The 19,386-nt window shown below is 41.9% G+C and overlaps 1 protein-coding gene across 1 annotated transcript in view; it reads right to left on the minus strand.

Moving 5' to 3' along the window:
* MAML3 (mastermind like transcriptional coactivator 3) overlaps nucleotides 1-19,386 on the minus strand; it is a 435,956-nt gene that overhangs the window by 169,751 nt on the left and 246,819 nt on the right. The window contains exon 2 of the mRNA XM_001088303.5: nucleotides 4,963-6,561. Within this exon, the coding sequence (XP_001088303.2) occupies nucleotides 4,963-6,561 (1,599 nt within the window). The remainder of the gene's footprint in view (nucleotides 1-4,962; nucleotides 6,562-19,386) is intronic.

Here is a 19,386-nt window from a genome sequence, read left to right on the forward strand (position 1 = left end):
TATGATGCACACAGCCACATGTAGAAGACACACGTGTAAAGAATAAAGTAGCAGAGTCACCTATGATGTATCTAGTCCTAAGATTGCAAGTATGAAAAATGAACATCACATTTTGGACATGATTCCCTTTCTGCTCTTCCCCACAGGAATTGTTCTTGGGCTCTGGGCTGGCCTGTGAGCGTCCTTGACCAGCAAGTGGTCTCTGCTTTTGGTTTACTTCTTTCATAGTTGCTCCATTGTTTTTTGTTTGTCAGACACAGGGATTGTGGTTGCCTTCCCAGCAATCTCACTGTTGTTCTGCTGGTTCAAGATAATCACCTCCTATCAAAGGATTCTTTCTAGACTTGCCTTTTCAGCTCTTCTATTTGATCTCAAAAGCAGCTCTGCGTTATGTGAGCTAATGCTTTCTCCATTGGAGCTGATAATCAACTGTAATCATATTTTTGACCCAAACTTTGATAATCACCATCAAATGATTTATTGAACATCTTTATGTTTAAGACACAGTGCTAGGCACTATGCAAAAATCAGCTAAAGTGTGTGTGTAAGAGAGGAGAGAGAGAGATCCTGGCCCTTGAGAAATAACAGGATTAGGAAGGAAAAAAACCAGATGTGACCAAAGTTAAGTTCTATTTCATAACAAAAACACATATTTTAAAAATTGGAGAACATGTAGTGTATATTTCAAATAGCTAGAAGTGAGAACTTGAAATGTTCCCATCACATAGAAATAATAAATCCTCAGGCCGGGCACGGTGGCTCACACCTGTAATCCCAGTACTATGGGAAGCCAAGGCAGGAAGATCACTTCAGTTCAGGGGTTGGACACTAGACTGGGCAACATAGTGAGACCTTGTCTCTACTGAAAACTAAAAAAAAAAAAAAAAAAAATTAGCCAGTTAGGGTGACCACCGCCTCTGGTCCCAGCTGCTTGGGGTATGAGGTGGGAGGATGGCTTGAATCCAGGAATTCAAAGCTGCAGTGAGCTATGACAGTGCCACTACACTCCAGTCTGGGCAACAAAGTGAGACCCTGTCTCAAAAAAAGAAAAAAAGAAAGAAAGAATAAATACAGTGATAGATGCCCTAAATACCCTGACTTGATCATTACATATTCTATGCCTGTAACAAAATATCACATGTACCCCATAAATATGTATAAATATTATGTATTAATTTTTAAAAAGTGAAGCTGGTAAGAAGAAAATTAGAGCCAATCTGGGAGTTTAGTCCATGATGAATAGAAGTTCCAGAACGTTTAAAAAAAAAAAAAAGTAGGCTGGGCGCAGTGGCTCACGCCTGTAATCCCAGCACTTTGGGAGGCTGAGGCGGGTGGATCACAAGGTCACGAGATCGAGATCATCCTGGCTAACACGGTGAAACCCTGTCTCTACTAAAAATACAAAAAAAAAAAAAAAAAGCCGGGCGCGATGGCGGGTTCCTGTAGTCCCAGCTACTTGGGAGGCTGAAGCAGGAGAATGGCGTGAACCTGGGAGGCGGAGCTTGTAGTGAGCTGAGATGTACCACTGCACTCCAGCCTGGGTGACAGAGCGAGACTCTGTCTCAAAAAAAAAAGAAAAAAAAAGTAAAAAAAAAGCAAAGGGAATACAGAAATAATATAAGAACATATCTCTGAGAAGATTCAAAAACTTTTAATGGTAAAAATGTTATTGCTACTTTCACTGTCACTAATGTAGCTAAAATTTTCTAGGAATGAGAACATGGTAAAGGGATGAGGAGACAGAATGGAAAAGAGACTGAGTGTGGGAGGCAGGTTTTAGGACTACTCACTAAAGCAGGGATTCACAACTAATATATATCAATGAATAGCAAATAATGATATTGCCTCAATCCAAGTGGCAAATCAATTCAACTAAGAATTAAAAAAAAAAAAGAATTAACGAAGGGTAAACTCTTTTAAACAGGGAGTTTCCCTTCCTTAAAAAAGTATTTTCGCAGAGGGTAGAATTAACATACATGTACGATAGAAAGTTTACAAAATTCAGTTAAATATAAAGAGGAAAACAATAATCACTCATAATTTTTCCAGCCAGAAATAAATATCATTCCTAACATTTTAGGAATTCAGTATTTAGAATTCCTAAAATAACATTTCAGTTATTCAGTATTTTTCTACACATACTAAAAGTCACAATTTGGATTGTAACATATAAATTGTTTTATGGTCTATTTTATTCATATTATAAGGCATTTCCATATGATTAGTCATTTATTTATATCATGAATGTCATGTACATATTTATTTTTCCAAAATACTTATTTTTAGATCAAGTTTTTCACTATCATAAATAACACCATGAGCATAAACTTTCTTCAACCATCTGACCAAGAAGAATAACACGTAAATTCTGAGAAATGGAATTACTAGATAAAACACATTCAAAATTTTGAAATATCTTTTGTTTCTATTTTTGTTTCCCTCTTTTTTGAAATATACAGGAAGTAAGCACATTTCTATTCATTTCTGAGAGAGATGGAATTTTATACAAATGTTCCAAATAAGTAAACATCTGTAGAAGACAATTTTCTTGAAATAAATGTGCCTAAAAGGCTTTGCTGCTCAAGTCATTCATTAAAACGAAATGTTGATCATGGTCATTGTGATCAACAAAGAATAAAGTGAGTTTTCACTAGCAACAGCAGAAAACGAAACTGAACTAAACCTATGTATAATTATATTTTATATCGCACCTGCAATTCGTGCTCATATTTGTGGAATGTACCCGCATATAATGTAATGAACTATTCTGAGAACTATGTAAATACTGCTTCACAATCAGATAAAAACATGAAATAAATATGTTTGCAGAAAGATATTCACATGTTTATACATGTATTTTGAAGCTTGTTTCAAACAGTGGTGAGTTAATATTTCATTAAAAAGCACGCTTTTACCTGATGAGTTTTTATGAGGTTAAGAAGTGATTATTCTAATGAGGACTCACAAAGGAATATTCTGTCCACACTGAAAATACTTCGAGAGACGAGAGAAGAGAGGAGGAGCACACAGATTTAATCCAGAAAAACATCACTTTGCTTCTTCAGCTGACTGAGCTCTTTCAAAACATGACCTCTGCAGCTACCAGCTTCAGTGACTCACAGCTCGTCAGGCATAAGGACCTGAAAGAAGTACCCTTAAAATCCATGTTCCCACAAAGACAGGAACTTTGTCCCAAGTTGGCACATTTCGAAAGACATTTAGTGGGGGTGAGGGTGGGTGCATCACTGCACTCACATGTCTGCAGAGCCTGTGAACTGGGATTAATTATTCATCTTTGGTCTGGCTTGAAGGAAATACTCTACTGTAGCTAGTGTAAAAACAGCGAATGTAGAAGCACAATTTGTATTAACAACAGACCGACCATTCTGACAGCTTGTGATCTCATAAACCTTCTGACACACCTGGGCTACCACAAACATCCATGTATACTGCCTGTATTTCTGCCTACTTCAGAACTTAATCTGGAAGTGTATAAAATGCTGTATTTCCCCAATGGTATATATTCTTAATGAAACTAAGATAATACATAAAAGCTCACATTTCAATGATATTTTTCTATCAGCTACTGATTGCAGTCAATGTAAACCAAGTTATACTTTTATTTATCCAGATGGAATCTTTAGAGCTGGCTGGCATGTGCAGACAACAAGCCACTGTGAGGTTTGGGGGTTGTAAGGCTGAGGACAAGAATGAAGCCACAGAGCTCAGGCCTGTCTCTGCAGGCCAGCACCACCTCCAGCCCTGCAGCTCCATCAAGCTTGGAGTTTCAGGGGTGGGGTGGGGCACTCCAGGAGCTACAAGATGCAAATAACCAAGTGAGGCAAGATCTGCCTGCGTTATTTCCCACTGCTTCTAAAGTACTCAATTGTGGACACCTATCCAAGCACTAGTTAGAACCTGTTTAGACATGAGGGCCTCTAAAGCAAAGACTTTTCTGCAAATTCTCCAAGTAAAATGACTGTGTCTGCATCCTGGAAGAATTGAGGCACAGCACAGCAACTGGCAGTAAGATGATCTCTCTTGAATTCATCCATGTGGGGCAGGGGGAGTCGCTCTAATGGGCATTTCCCCACTCTCTCCTTCAGGGTAGAAAAAATGTTATACTAAAGGAGCTGTGGCTGTTTGCCACTGGTCAGGATGAAGAGAGTGAAATGCTTGTCAGTGACTATTCACTTCCCGACTGGTTGCTGCTCATTTTTTACCATGCACACCGAGAGCCCAACCTCCCATGAAGAAGGCCAGTGAGAAAGTGGAGACTTTATTTTAACACAGCACTAAGATATATTCACCATCACATTTTCCGGAAATAGAGCTGAATGAATCAGAGAGGTTTCATTGCACTCCCAAGTAAGAAGATCAAACCAGCTTCCAACTGTTGCTGGTCTAGCAGCAAGTGTTTAAACATTATGAGGTCCTACAAAAATCTACTCTCCACTTTGCTTTGAAAATCCAGAAAGCTCTCCTATATTTGAACATCAACAAGCCAAATTTCCCATTATTCATAATTCAGTAAGACAGCTGAAGGCTGCTCAGGGCCTTATAAAACGGTTATAGATAGCCCTGAATGTCCCCCGCTTCCCACCACCCAGAGCCTAGGATCATGCGAGCTGGGAGAGAAGCTACAGAGGTAGTGCCATGTTTGGTGGAGTGACCTCTGCAGCCTCCCTCCCTCAGAGTGAGAATTTTATGTAATTCTTATCTGCAGTTGGGAATAAAAGAAGTTTGATTCCTAGACATTGAAATATAAGAAAGTTTATCATGCCACCCTTTTCCATCTCTTAGGAGAAATTGAAAAAGAACCCTCCAAAACTGGCCACTATCTGAGGATGTATAGAGAGGCTTTCTGCAGGCAATTAGACCCAACTACAGTGGAAGCTCGTAGAGCATCACACATTAACAGTCTGAAATGCACCACTCGAAGTGTCTCACTTTTACACTTACCTGACCATGGGATGGAAGTGCAGCATAAGCCATGGGCTGATTCATCACTCCTTTCTGCTTCATGAGAAGCATGCGTTTCTGGTCTTCGCTCAGGTGTGCCCTGGGGGCCTGGAGCTGTGGAGGTGGTGGCTGCTGCTGCTGCTGCTGCTGCTGCTGTTGCTGTTGCTGCTGCTGTTGCTGTTGCTGGATGTATGGCATCAAGGGGTTTTTGTTGGGGTTGGCCATTGGTGGTGTCATCCTCTGACTCAGGTCTGCATTGAAATGGGTCAGGGGTTTAGTGTTGCCATAAGTAAGAATATTGTGCTGTTTGCTTAAGGAGTTTGTACCCAAGTTATTTGGCTGCTGATTGATCATATTCATGTGATTCTGAGGGAGGTAGTTATTCATTGTTGTCTTCTGCAGGTTGTTTGCCATTGGAGGCACTATAGGGTTTTGGTTGTTAAAGGCTTGGGGGTACATCATTGGGCTATTTGGTTTTTCTGCAGTAAAAGCTGCTCCATATGGACTAGAGGGAGGTCCTAAGGGAGACCAATTTGAAGTCTGATTTGAGTGTTGCTGCTGCTGCTGCTGCTGTTGCTGCTGCTGCTGCTGCTGCTGTTGCTGCTGTTGCTGCTTCTGTTGCATGAGTTTGGCCCTTTGTTGCTGCTGTGCAGCCATCTGTTTGAGCTGTTCTGCTGGAGACATGTCAGAGCTGGGCACAGCCACAGGCCCTGATGCTGAACCGGCCACTGTCACTGCTGCTGGATTCAGGAGATAACCATTTCCAGGCCGAGGTGGAGCTTGGCCTGGAGTGTGGGCTTGGTTTGGAGTTTGAGGGGACTGGACAGCACAGTTTGCTGGTGAGCTTGCAGGGTTTGGAGCTGCAGGAGTGCTGGCAACAGAAGGTAAACTAGTGGCCGTGGAGACAGTAGAAAAGGGAGGACCAGAAGAAGAAGGCCTCGCCTGGGGAGATCCCATGGAGACATGTGCGAAGGGAGAGTGAGAGGGGTCGCTCTTCACGCTCGCACTCTCCTGGGAGAGAGGGGTCTCGGTTGCTGGCTGCGAGAATTCTGGATCCTTCTTCTCTTCAAAATCTTCGTTGAACAGGTCCTGTATGTCATCCTCAGGAACCGTGTTGGCTAATTCATCTATTAATTCTTGCCACTCCTGATCATTCAGATTAATGTCTGAGAACAGCTTGTTCTGATTTGAAAGAGATGTTTCTGATGTGTCTATGCAAGTAGGGTCATCGAGAGGTTCTTGTTTGAGGTCTTTGCTCTGCAAGATGGTGAAGCTATCCTCCAGGTCACTGCAACCGTTGACAGGAAGTTTAATCTCAGGGAGCCTACCATTCTTACTTAGATCTTCTAGAAGCCCAGGAGTATGAGTTCCACTGTTCTGCAAGGGCAAAGAAGGCTTCAGGTCAAGTTGGTGAAGAGGAGAAGCTGAAGGCAGTGGCATGTTATTGGGCAAATTGTTGATGGCTTCCATCCCCGCAGAAATGTCCTTTCGAATTCGTTTGCTAGTTGGAGAAAAATTCCCATCACAAGCACCATTCTGCTGGTCTCCATTAAGTGGTGATCGAGTTCCTTCCAACTTCCTTTTCACAGTCTCTTGTAGCTGGAAAAGAAACAGGAAAGAGGATGACTAAAAGTCATATTTTACTCTTTAAGGATTGTGATGTGCATTGCTATGAACTAACTTTTAAGTGGTTACGACACAAAGGAAATAAGTCATACTTATAATTTCAAAATCAGGCAACACTGCAATTCAAATTGTATGGGAAAAGGTTTTATCTAAAAGCAGAGCTCACAGGGCTAAGAGATAGAAAACAAACAAAAGATTGAAGGGTGGGAAACAAAAGAAAAGAGATAGTTAATAAGGGCAATACTCCTCTCAGCAAGGAAGAACAATCTGTTATTATTTTCTTTCCTTTTTTGTTTTTGAGACGGAGTCTTGCTGTGTTGCCCAGGCTGGAGTGCAGAGGTGCTATCTTGGTTCACTGAGACCCTCACCTCCCAGGTTCAAATGATTCTCTTGCCTCAGCCTCCACAGTAGCTAGGATTACAGGCACAGGCCACCATGCCTGGCTAATTTTTGTATTTTTAGTAGAGATGGGGTTTCACCCTGTTGGCCAGGCTGGTCTGGTACTCCTGGCCTCAAGTGATCAGCCTGCCTCAGCCTTCCTAAGTGCTGGGATTACAGGTGTGAGTCACCATGAATGCTAGACATGAGACTTGGACCAAAATGTAACATACTTGAAAAATACGTTAATACCTATCCTAAATTCTTGCCACAACTTAAATGAAAACATCAAGGAATTAAATCAACATTTTAAAAAATGTTAAAATAAAAACTTCTAAGAATATGGAATTTAATACATGTACTAAATAGCATAGAATTGAAAATTAATGTTTAATGCAATCCCAAACTTCCTTTAAGTTCTTATGTGACCTCACCTTTCAACACCTTTTGATACAGTGGCTCACTCTTTTCTAAAAGCACGTTTCCATTGATTTCCACAACATCATACTCTTCTCAATTTCCTCCTTTCTCCACCAGCTCTTTCTCAATCTCTTATGTAGTCTTTCTTTCTCCTAAAGGATGGGATTCTTCAGTGTTTTGTCTTAAGCTTTCTTTCTCCTGCTGCTCACTCTGCGTTCTTGCTTAGACAACTTCTTCGATTACAACAGCTTCAAATATCTTCTCTAGGCTGACAGCCCCGAAAAATGCTCATCTTCCCAGGCTCACATAGCTGGACTGGGTACATTGTTTTGGGGTCGTCAGCCTAGAGAAGACAGCTGAAGCAGGCTCACCGTATTTAGTGCTTAGCTCCGCTAAATCCAGTGTTCTCCTACTGGATATTTCATGGACATCTAAAACTCAACAGGCCTCAACACTGAGCTTATTATCCTTTGTTACCCAAACAAGATCCTCATCAGTGTTCCCTATCTCAGTATCTATCCATTTATCCAAGTCAGACACTTGAGCATTTTTCTTGAAACCTCCCACACCAACAATCACCAAGTCCTATGGATTCCACCTCCAAAATATAACTCTAATGTGCCCCCTCATCTCCTTCCTCCGTTACTGTTACTATCCTTGGCCAGGATACCATTATCTCTTACTAGATTGTTGCCGCCATCTTCTAACTGGTCTTTTATGCTTTGCCTCCATTCATTTGCTCTTTTGTCTATTTTTTTTACTGTTTTGTGTTCCCTTAATCTACTCCTTATAATGCCACATTTTCCAAAAAAAAAAAAAAAAAAAAAAACAAACCAAAAAAAACCACTTCCTTTCTTGTGTATAACTCTGCAACGACTTCCACCGTCTTTAGGTTAAAGTCCAAACTGACTCTTGCCAAAACCACCTGGCTCCTGCTCATCTTTCCAGGCTCGCTCTTTTGCCTCTCTCTTCAGCATCTCCTCCCCTCTTCTCCCTTATCCTACGTTTTCCATAAACTCTCTTGAAACTCTTTTAGTTCCTTACAGGTGCTGATATTCTGGTTTCTCTTCAGAGCCTAGAATTCTATCACCTTTAAGGTGCTAAGCTTCCTTCTGCCTCTAGAGCATTGTCCATGTTGTTTTGTTTTCTTGGAACATCCTCCCGCTCCCTCTCCTCTTCCCCTGGGTAACAGCTGCTTATTTTTCAGGTCAGATCTTAGATTTCACTTACTCTAGGAAGTCTTCTCTTATACCCTTCCCCAGCCCAGCTATGTCAGGTGCCTTCCTTGACCAACTGTACTAGGTTGGATGTCCTGAAATGGGTCTTTCCAAGCAGTCTGTACTTTACTACCATAGCTTTTATCATGCTTTGGGGCAGCTGCTTAAGTGTCTGTTTGGTGAGCTCCAAGAAGGTAGCAACTGTGGCTGATGTGCTTACTGTGTATCCACAGGGCTGCACCCAGTCCTCGTGTTCATAGCAATGGTTAACAAACAATTGCAAACGGAATGAATCATTCTATTGCCTAATTCGTAGGGGCTACGAGAAGAGTTTAAATCCGAGCAGGAGGCAGCCCCATTGACCATAAGGAATGCCTGATTCCAGCCTCTATATTCCTGGTTTTGGAAGTGATAGATCTCTTACCCTAAAGAGTGTTATATCCACTTAACTGGACTCATTTTAAAAGTCCAGTTAAGAAAAGTCTTGCTGACTCTGTGGACTTATCAATTACAAACCTAACTCATCTGTCTGCTGCTTTCCCTTCTGCCAGAAAGGGCCAGTGCATGTGGGCATGGTAAAAGAGCTTGGCATAGAGTAGCTACTGGGGAGATGCTTGCTGAGTGACAGAGGGGTGACTGGGCTGGGTTAGAAGGGGTTTCAGTAACTTTACATAGTTGCAGGCAGAAGGCAGAATGACAGCGTAGGAGAGAGAAGGCTCAGTGGTCTTTCCACTCGGGTACTCTCTTATTCTTGGCAAGGTGCTGTGTATTACAGAACCAGTGCAAGAGAGGAGTAGGATTCCCTCTGCCCCTGACACCTGAACACTCACATGTGAAACTACCGGGCCTCTAGAGGAGCACCATGGGTAATAAAACCAATGTGGAGATGTGGTAAAGTTCAAGAAGTGTCATTTTACTGCTAGGTGCTTTCTCATAAGTAGATGATTATATTTGAAAAGTATGGCCGGGTGCAGTGGCTCACGCCTGTAATCGCAGCACTTTGGGAGGCCGAGGTGGGCAGATCACGAGGTCAGAGATTGAGACCATCCTGGCCAACATGGTGAAACCCCATCTCTATTAAAATACAAAATTTTGCTGGGTGTGGTGGCACATGCCTGTAGTCCCAGCTACTCGGGAGGCTGAGGCAGGAGAATCACTTGAACCTGGGAGGTAGAGGCTGCAGTGAGCTGAGATTGTGCCACTGCACTCCAGCCTGGTGACAGAGTGAGACTCTGTCTCAAAAAAAAAAAAAAAAAAAAAGAAAAAGAAATAAAAGTAAACAGAGTAGAAAGGGTCCTTGAGTAAAAATCCAGTCTAACCCTTATTCCTAAATCTTATATTTTTACAATATCAGACACAGCCCATAGTCATTTGGTAGAGGCCCTCAAACTGCTGAACACAAGGCCCTAACAGGAACACATTGGAATTTGATGAAAAAAAAAAAAAAAAACTGGCTCAACTCATTGTATTACATAGAAACTGCTAGAAAATGATCTTATTTATTGGACAAAGCAAGATACCATGGTTTTGATGAGAAGTATGGAAGATACTTGAACATAGCTCCAAACATAGCGGCATGGTCAAATACCACATAAAGGAAACGAGAGTTAGGGCTTTTAACACCTCCTGGAGTAATGTTAACCTTCAAAACATAAGCATTTGTCTTAACAATGAACTGACTCGATTTTAGAAAGTCTAAGTCCATGACTGTTCCAGGTCATGTAATGAATGGAGCAGGACAGAGAAGTAAACAAAGCTGGTCCATTTGTTTCTCTATAAAACGGTGGTGGCCAAGACCATAGAGCCAGGCAGGTCTGGCTGGGACCCCAAGTTTCACCTCCTATGGCTGAGTGGGCTGCTGGGTGAGGCAGTACAGTGAGAATTAGAGAAAGAGGAGCACTGGCTCTGGAGTTAGAATGCTTGAGTTCAAATCCAACATCACCTACCTAAGAGCTAATACATATCAATATTGTCTGGGTCTTAAGAAATGTTGGCTATGATACCTTCCATTAGAATATAAGTTACATGAAGGCAGGGATTCTTCCATTTTGTTTACTACTGGGTTTCCAGTAGCTCAGAGTAGACAATAAATACATGTTGAATAAATGAATCCTGGAAAACTTACTTAAACTCTCCTGAGCCTTGGTTTCCTTATCTGCAAAGTGGGTCAGTAATAACTAGCTCATAGAGTTACCGTGAGTCTGAGGTTAAATGAAATAATGTAGAAAGCATTTAGCCTCACACCTGATACCAGTAAACACCTACGAAGGCTTAGCTTTACCATTTTCAAAATTCAGTGATACAAATAGTTACAACTGCAGCTGAGAAGGAATGCTTACTGGATCTTCAAAACACAAATAGGTAGAATATTTCTGTTCTCTAGCCAGCAAAACCCTAATGTTTTCCAAGCATCTGGTGTAGCTTTTTAAATATGAACAACAAAAATTAAATTTGCAATTCAAGTCCAAGTCCAAGTGCTAATGCATTCATGTCCTAGATTGTAGAAGAGCAGAGGCTAGATCATTGAGGTTTGAATCATTTTCAACATGCCACCTGATTGGAGCCTCCAAGTGTTCCCTTTCCTCCAGGGCCTAAAGTTCTCCACCGCAAGCCCCTTTAACCCAAATCTTGATTTATATATTTCATGTATCTGCAGTTTGGAATATAAGATAGACATTATTGAAGATGCTGCGCTGTGATTTTTATGTTTTGTTAAGTCCAAAATAGCAGAGCAATCTTAGCATCCCTTCTGTCTGCCTCATCATCCTTTGCTATATGGAAAGGTGGTCTGGGAGTCTAATTCTCTTTATGTTTCTCATGGGAGACAGAGGGAGGCGGAGAGGGAGACACAGAACCAGCTATGTGGCTGAGAAGGCTGATTCACAAGCTCCCTGCTCAGAGAACATGGGAATGCCTGGCTGTGCACAGAGAAATGTTCCTGTGACCCTCCTCTCCTCAGGACTCAGGGCAGTGTCTCATCCCACATAGCCTTATCTTAGGAAGTCCCTGGCCCTTCTGCCTTGCAAAGCCCAAAGCCTCTTAGTATGACTGCACCCTCGTGGAAGAATCACAGAAACTCTTTCCTGAGCATCAGCCTCCTTGCTCTTGTATTACTATTATTACACATAAATGTTTTCTCCCATTAGGTGAAGCTGTGGTGCCAGGAGCTGAAGTATGCTGTTCATCCAATGCCTACGACAATATGGGCTGCTATCATGTGTCAATTACTCTGAAGGAAACAATTCCTCTTCCATAATGGCTCCAGCGCAAGTCCCTCATTTACAGTGCGGCTTGATGGCTTGTGTTTCTGTGAAACTGGTGTGTGTGTGTGTGTGAGAGAGAGAGAGAGTGAGAGAGAGAGAGAGAGAGAGAGAGAGAGAGAGAGAGAGAGAAAGACAGACAGTAAAACTGAGAGGCAGAGAGAGACAGAATGGGGAGTGGGAGGGTTGTGCATTATGTCCAAACCAGTAGTAATAAGAATAGCTGTGCCTTTGGAATTACAAAGAACTTTCACACAGGATCACATTTTATCCTCACCACAAACATGTGGGGCAGGCCATGTGCTGGCCAGATGGTTCTATAGGGAAAGGGGCAGTGTTTTGGAGGGGGTGTGGTGGGCGAGGGTGCATGACACCCACAGCAAGGAGGAGCACGGCTAACATTACCAGGCCTCTGCTGACATAGGGGCCCCCAATACTAGCAGATTCTTGAGGTGTTCCATGGGCCAGAGTGTCCATGACAAAGAGGTCTTTTATTCTTTTTAGAGGTGCTGGCTTTTAGACTTTTTAGCGGTGCTGGCAAGTCAAAGAAACTCTTACTGTCCTGTCCCTGATTTTGCATGAAGTTGGGCAGGATCACAGAGCTTGGGAATAAAGATAGTGATGCTACTATTAATAATGAAGACTCTAAGATGGAAGACATTCAATGTCCAATGTCCAACTCCAGTAAACCACCATATTCCTTCTCTCTGCTCCCAGTGATTCTAAAAGATAGGTTTTATTACAACCATCTTGCAGAGGCATCGTGGGTTAAGTAGTGTGTCTGAATTTACAGAATGCAGGGGGCTGGGCAGAAGATGGCTAAACCCAGATTCAAATTCAAACTAGGTCTGACTCCTCCATAAGGCATACTGCACCCTCATCCAGGACTGGACAAAACACAGTCATGCCCCCATCAAAGGCATGGGTTTCTGATGCCACCTGTGATATGCTTTCTCAGACTGTGCTTTCAGGGATCTTCCTTTGTTCCAGCCTTTCCCCGCCACCCACACCCAATTAAACCTCAAGAACTATCCATTCTATGAATTTTAGTCTCATCTTCCGCCACCAATGCCACTGCCTCGTTCAGAGTCTCATTTCTCTCATGAATTTCTGTAGCAGCTCCTGACCAGCGTGAGTCTCACCACCTCCAACCCATTCTCTGCATCGTGGCTGTGGTTTTCTCTATACATTGTGAATATGATCATGCCCGTCCTTCACTTTAAGCTTTTCTAAAGCTGTCCACCGTCTTCAGCATCATTCAGGTCTGGCACACAGGCCCTTCAACTGAATCCTCATCCCAGCTAAACTCTCCAGGCTTAGCCATTACCTCTAATCTTCCCCCACTTACTCCGCAACCCCACTCAACTCCAAACTCTCAGCTATACTTAATTATTTGCAGTGCCCAGGACATACCACAATTGTTTTCTCTCTTTCTGAGCCTCTGCATATTTTACACGTATCCAGCTTTTTCACCTGACCAATTCTATGTGTCCTTTACAATTCAGTTTAGACATTACCTACTCTGTAGTCTCTCTTGACAGCCATTTCCTACAACTCCTGATGTTGGTTAAGAGACCCTCCATGACATTCTAATTCATATCACAGTATAACTATTTTCCTTCATGGATGAATGAATGAATGCTAAAAAGGGCTCTCAAATAACCACAATGAGTTGGTGTAATTGATCCCCAAAGCAGGTTTTTCCAATGAAAACATTGGACTGCATAGTGTTCTCAGAATAAACGTACAATTTCTTTTGGTTAGTTTAAAATACTGAAAATGGACCATCTCCTTCTTAATATTTTTGAGGACTCTAAGGGTCCAGGGAATCCCTGATGAGAACCACTACAGAACATATGAAGTGATTTGTGGAAAAGAAAACTGAAGCTGAAATCCAGAGACTTTAAGCGACATTACCATGGCACATGTTTTCACATGTATGTAAACCCCAAACGCTGCTTATTTTCAGGCTTGAATTTTAAATTTCCATACAAAGGCTTCAAGTGGTTCTCACCCACTATAGCTTAACCCTCTTCAACCAAAAGTGTGAGTGAGCTTTCTTCACTAGCTGGTAGAGATACAACTCTTTCCCAAGGCTTGAAGATAAGAGAGAGTCTTAGCTTGCAGATGCTATAACTAATTTAGAGGCTCAAAGAGAACATTTTGGTCATTTTGATCTGTTCTGGTCAAACTAGAAGATGATTCACTGGAATCAATTATCACATGCTTATTCTCTTTCCATTCTACCAGCAGGTAATAAGCCTATGAACACATGGATGAATTTGACTTGCTTATTTAATGAATGACCCAGAATACTCATGTGTTAGATATTTTAATTAGTAGAATACGAAGAGCGCGCAAAACATTTCCAGAACTGTCTTCTAGATTTAAGTGCCCTTAGAAAGGATCTGGAGAGTTATTTTGAGGTTTGCTTTTCTTTAGTAATTTTCCAACTTTAATGTAACTAGTGACCTGAGAAGCTGTTAAAAATTTAGATTTCTTGGTCCCACCTTCATAGTTTCTAATTAAGCAGCCCCAGATTGGGACACAAGGTGGGGGCACAGGTATCTAAAGAAACTGAATAAAAACCTAATTCTTCTGCGGCTGCTGGTTTAGGATTCCCCAGCTTTTAGAAATTTTGATCTAGATTGATAATTCTGTTGGATTCTGACACTGTGAGGTTGATGGTGTGATTTTTTTTAAGTATGCATACATGTACAAACCCAATGTCACTACAAAATGTTCCTGAGTTGACTGGTGATACGATGGGGGCTCTCATAAACAGAACCAAGAAACAGTGCTCTAGTTGGGGCTTTTTGAAACCTCAGAGGATTCTGAATTCTGCAGAAGCTTGCTGGATTTCTAGAATATTTTTCATAAAAATGTATATTTTTAAAACATTTTAGGTTTCTCTGAATACAGTAATATCCCTGACCATTTCCCCCTCCACACTGTATACTTCCTTTCACTTTCATTCAGGGAACTGAGGAGTGCTCTGTGTCTGTGTGCTGGGCTCTGCGCCAGGTGCTGAAGGCTCAGCTCACTCCCCAGAGCGAAGCCCATGCCAGAAAGTGACCACATGCCAAACATACGTTGAAAAAAGTTGGATACATTTGTTTTAGAGAGATCTGTGTGCAGCGCAGACTAACAGGAAAAGAAAAAGAAAAATCTTATTACAACTCCCGAAGCCTCCCTTGGCAACCTTATAGACTCCTAACATCACTTAGAGAGAAAACAACTTTATTCTCTATGAGTAAATGAATTTGAATATGAGTTTTAAAATTATGTATATAATCTGTACATATCACATATAATATTGCCATAAGAGCCAAGTGTTTGAAACCTCTGCTTTCGACCATCCCAGATGATGCAGCTTCCCTGCACCTGGTCAGTGGGAAATGCTGGATCTCTGGAGGGGATGTCAGCCTAAGCAGTTAAAAATCTCCATTCTGAAATCCTCCAGGAAGAAAAGGATCCTCTTTAAAGGGGCCTCACCCTCTTAGTGGGCATGTGAATTAACAGCTGCAGAGCCCCAAGGGACTACGGCGGCACCGCGGACCCCCCAGCCCAGGGGGACAGAACCACTCAAAACATTTTGAGGTACTTTGAGGTTATTTTTAGAAATGACCATGATCTTTTTTCTTTCTACTATGGGTCACATTTAAAACTCTATTCCCAAAAAGTCTTGAAAGTACATAAGGCTGATGGTGCCTCTTTTCAATGTTTGGAACATGAATGCCCATCCAATTCCAGCTGTAAGTGCTAAAGCAACATCCTGATTTACTTACTCTTTAAAAACATTTTAAATCTTTTTTGGGGGTGTAGCTGAATTTTTAGGTATGTTTTTATCCTTTAATTAGGCTTAAACATATAATAAGTACCAACTGAATGCACAACAATATCTTGGGAATGGATCATAAAACATCAGGAGCAGTGGCTGATGAAGTTCTCCACATTTAGAAACTCTAAGTTCCAAGATCCCCTCAAATCTCCAAATTTCCAAATACATAAATGTTTGTACAGGCTCCTGGCTTTCTCCCAATGGAATGAATAAATTATATTTTCATCACAAGTCACATGAATCCTGTATAGTCTTTGTATCTGAAGTTACAAAGTTTTTCATAAACTCTATACATGCAGTTTAAACTGGTGTTAACAAAATTATCAACTACTCATTAAAAGCAAGACTGTTATATTTGCAAATGCTAAGGCCATATGATTTTCAAATCTAACATAGTTTTCAGTAGAATGCTCTAAACTTCTAAGTTTTTATCAGAGAAGTTGACTCACTGCTTACTAAATGTTTCAATATATTATTGTCATACAATATTCTAATTGAGAGCTAACCAGCCAGGCATTGAGCTAAGTGCTTTACATATCTTACCTTGATTAATCCTCACAATAACCTAATTGACAGGGATGGGTTCAGAGAGGACAAGTAGTTTGTCCTAGGGCACATAGCACAGCCCTACTCAGTGGTGCCTGCCTCTCAAATGTATGCTCTCACCTAATCTGCTATTTCGCATCTGATGACTTCTGTCTCAATCAAACTGCAGCAAACCTGCTTAGAAATTCTGGGAAAGTGTTTTAGACACCTGTGTCATGATGCTCTAAAGCGGATGTGTTCGTGTCTTTGAGTCAGATCTGGCTGATTCACAGAAAAGCCTTGTGCTTCCTCTACAAGGAAAGATGTCACTCTGCAAATTTAGCATGTGTTTGAGAAGTGATAATGGCTGCGGCCCTGAAAACTTCAGAAGAGAGCAAATGCGTGCATCCCAGTGGTAGCTTCCTTCACTCAGTAGCTTTCTGTAGGGAAAGCTCCACTGAGACTGGTAGTTGCCATCAGCATTCCACAATCTGAACCCTGTACTGCTCTGTTGTTTCATATACATAAATACACACACATATTACATTACATTTATTTTTAAGGACAAGAAGCAATATCCTTAGGAATATCTCCTGATAATCTCCTACTAGAAGTCATGAATACATTTTCTATTCAAACAGGCTTGTATACATGACCTTACCTTACAATCTGAAATTCCTAATGGGATTTTATTTAGAGCTGTAAAGAAATGCTGGTAAAGGAGGCTGGTGAGGAAAAAGGGAAGGCTTTCCTCCCCATAAGGGAGGAGGACAGCAAATGAAAAGATCAGATCTTATCTGCATCATTCACAGCTGGAGACTTACACCAACAACACAGACCAAAGAATAGGCATGTTAGAACTAAGCGTGAGGTTTCGATTTGTTTATTTTCTGGGAGGAGGGAGGCGGGAAGGAGCAATATGTCAGGGAGGCTGAGTACTTTCTCTCCCTTGGGAAAGATTCAACCATCTTTTTATTTCATTGTTTACTTAAAATGTCCTTTCTTTTCAATAAGAAATTCTCATTTTTGTTTTCAGCCCTTCCAGAAGACTGTTTTCCTCAACAGCACTGAAGTGGTGCACCAGCTTAGCAGGATGTGAACAGCCAGGGTGCCCAGACTTGACACTGCTTTTGAATAAAATCCCAGCACATGTTTATCTCCCTTTGGAAAACAAAAGTATTGAAATAAGATCTCTTACTCTATAAAAAGCCTCCTGTTTCCCTCAAAGAGGCCAGACATTGCTCTTCCTTTCTTGTGAGCTGCAGTTTGCATAAAGCAGTACTACCAGGTAGCTAAGAGCTACCTCCTGGAAGAGAATTTCCAGTTTCTCTCATTCTCTCCCTCTCTCCTTCCCCTGGAAACACACACACACACACACACACACGTCTCAGTAAGCGTGCAAACAGGACATAATTCTTGTTTCTAGACAGCATCTGATTCCCAGGCCACCATTCTCCATTTCACCACAGATTTTTACTCCAAACCTGAAGGGGCTTAGGGACTTGCCTTCTTTGACCAATTACGGAGCTGTCATTATTTGCATGTCTTTTGAGTAACTTTGTTAATAAACAGAAGCCAAGGCAGGAGGAGAGAATTTTTCTCTCCAGGATGAATCCCCCGTGGGTGAAGATACCCACAGACAGACAGGCACGTTCTCACATACAGGCAAACATGGGAGTCATTTGACCCGTTCTGAAAATGTTCAGCCAGGCGGAGGTACACACCACACATTCAGTCTGCACAGCAGAGCTCTGGCGCCTGGCGGCAGAGCTTTCATCTGTGGGGTGAAGCTGCTCGGCTTCATCCCACCAGCTGAAATTCATTTTTCAAAAGAAATTAGACCAAGGTACTGTTGTTATAGCAACAGTCAGAGTCATTTACACAGCCTCTTCCCTACAACCTCACTGACTTCTGTAGGCAGCGATTTCAATTGCGTACAGGCAGTGACCAAGGCTGAGCCCAGGTGGACCCTTTAGTGCCCCTTTAAGACGTGGCAGCCTAAAACCTCTGTGTCCAATCTGAAGCTAAAAGACAGCAAGACTTCATCGTGATCCACAGACCTCTTCCAGTCCTGAAAGTCCAGTGAGCAGTTAAGACAGGAAGAAAACCTTCCGATCCAATGTTTTCATCTCCTGGGTAGGAACTGGACACGTGACCACTGAATTTCCTGGGTCAACCAAGTACTGGCCATTTCAGAATAGGAATTTCCATTGAAGACAGTAATGTTCACAGTGAATTCTTTAAAACATTTTTGTTTTTAGAGACCAGGTTTTGCTCTGTCACCCAGGCCTCGGCTCAAGGGATCCTCCCACCTAAGCTTCCCAAAGTGCTGAGATTAGAGATTTAAACCATGGTGTCCAGCCTCAGCAATGAATTCTGCAGTAATTTCATAATGTTAGTCCTCCAGGACTTTATTCTTGGGGCTGCAGAATTCCCAATATAATAGCCTACTCCAATCTCTGAAAACAACAAACTCCAAAACGCCCCTTTCTTGACAAAAATGTACCTTATTACAGAATCTTTATGGCTAATAACCTTCCGGAGAAGTGCAGCAATGTAGCAGTCTACGTCCAGTCTAGGGATACACAAAGGTGGTAAATACCAGTGAAGCCAGTGCTCATGACTGATAATCAGAGACTGAATTCTGTGTCCACTTCATACGTTGAAGTTCTAATGCCCAGTATCTCAGAATGTGACTATATTTAGAGACAGAGTCTTCACAGAGGTTAAATTAAAATGAGGTCATTAGAGTGGGTGCCAATCCGATATGACTGGTGTTCTTATAAGAAGATGACCATCCACCAGCCAAGGGGAGATGCCCATCTTAGTCTGTCTGTGCTGCTATAACAAAATAGCTGAGACTGGGCAATTTATACAGAAATTTACTTGTTCACAGCTCCGGACGTTGGAAAGTCCAAGATCAAGGCACTCGCAATGTCAGTGTTGGTGAACATCCACTGCTCATTAGACGGCACCATCTAGGTATCCTCACATGGCAGAAGGGACAGAAAGGCAAAACGGAACACTGTGTCCTCCCATGGCAAAAACACAGAAAAGCAAAGGGAAAGGCCTAAGCTAGTTCCTTCCAGCCCTTTGGGAGGCAATAGTCCATTCATGGAGATGATGTCATCATAACTTCATCACTTCCCCAAAGGCC

This window comes from Macaca mulatta, chromosome 5 (genome assembly GCF_049350105.2).
Source record: "Macaca mulatta isolate MMU2019108-1 chromosome 5, T2T-MMU8v2.0, whole genome shotgun sequence".
NCBI lineage: Eukaryota > Metazoa > Chordata > Mammalia > Primates > Cercopithecidae > Macaca > Macaca mulatta.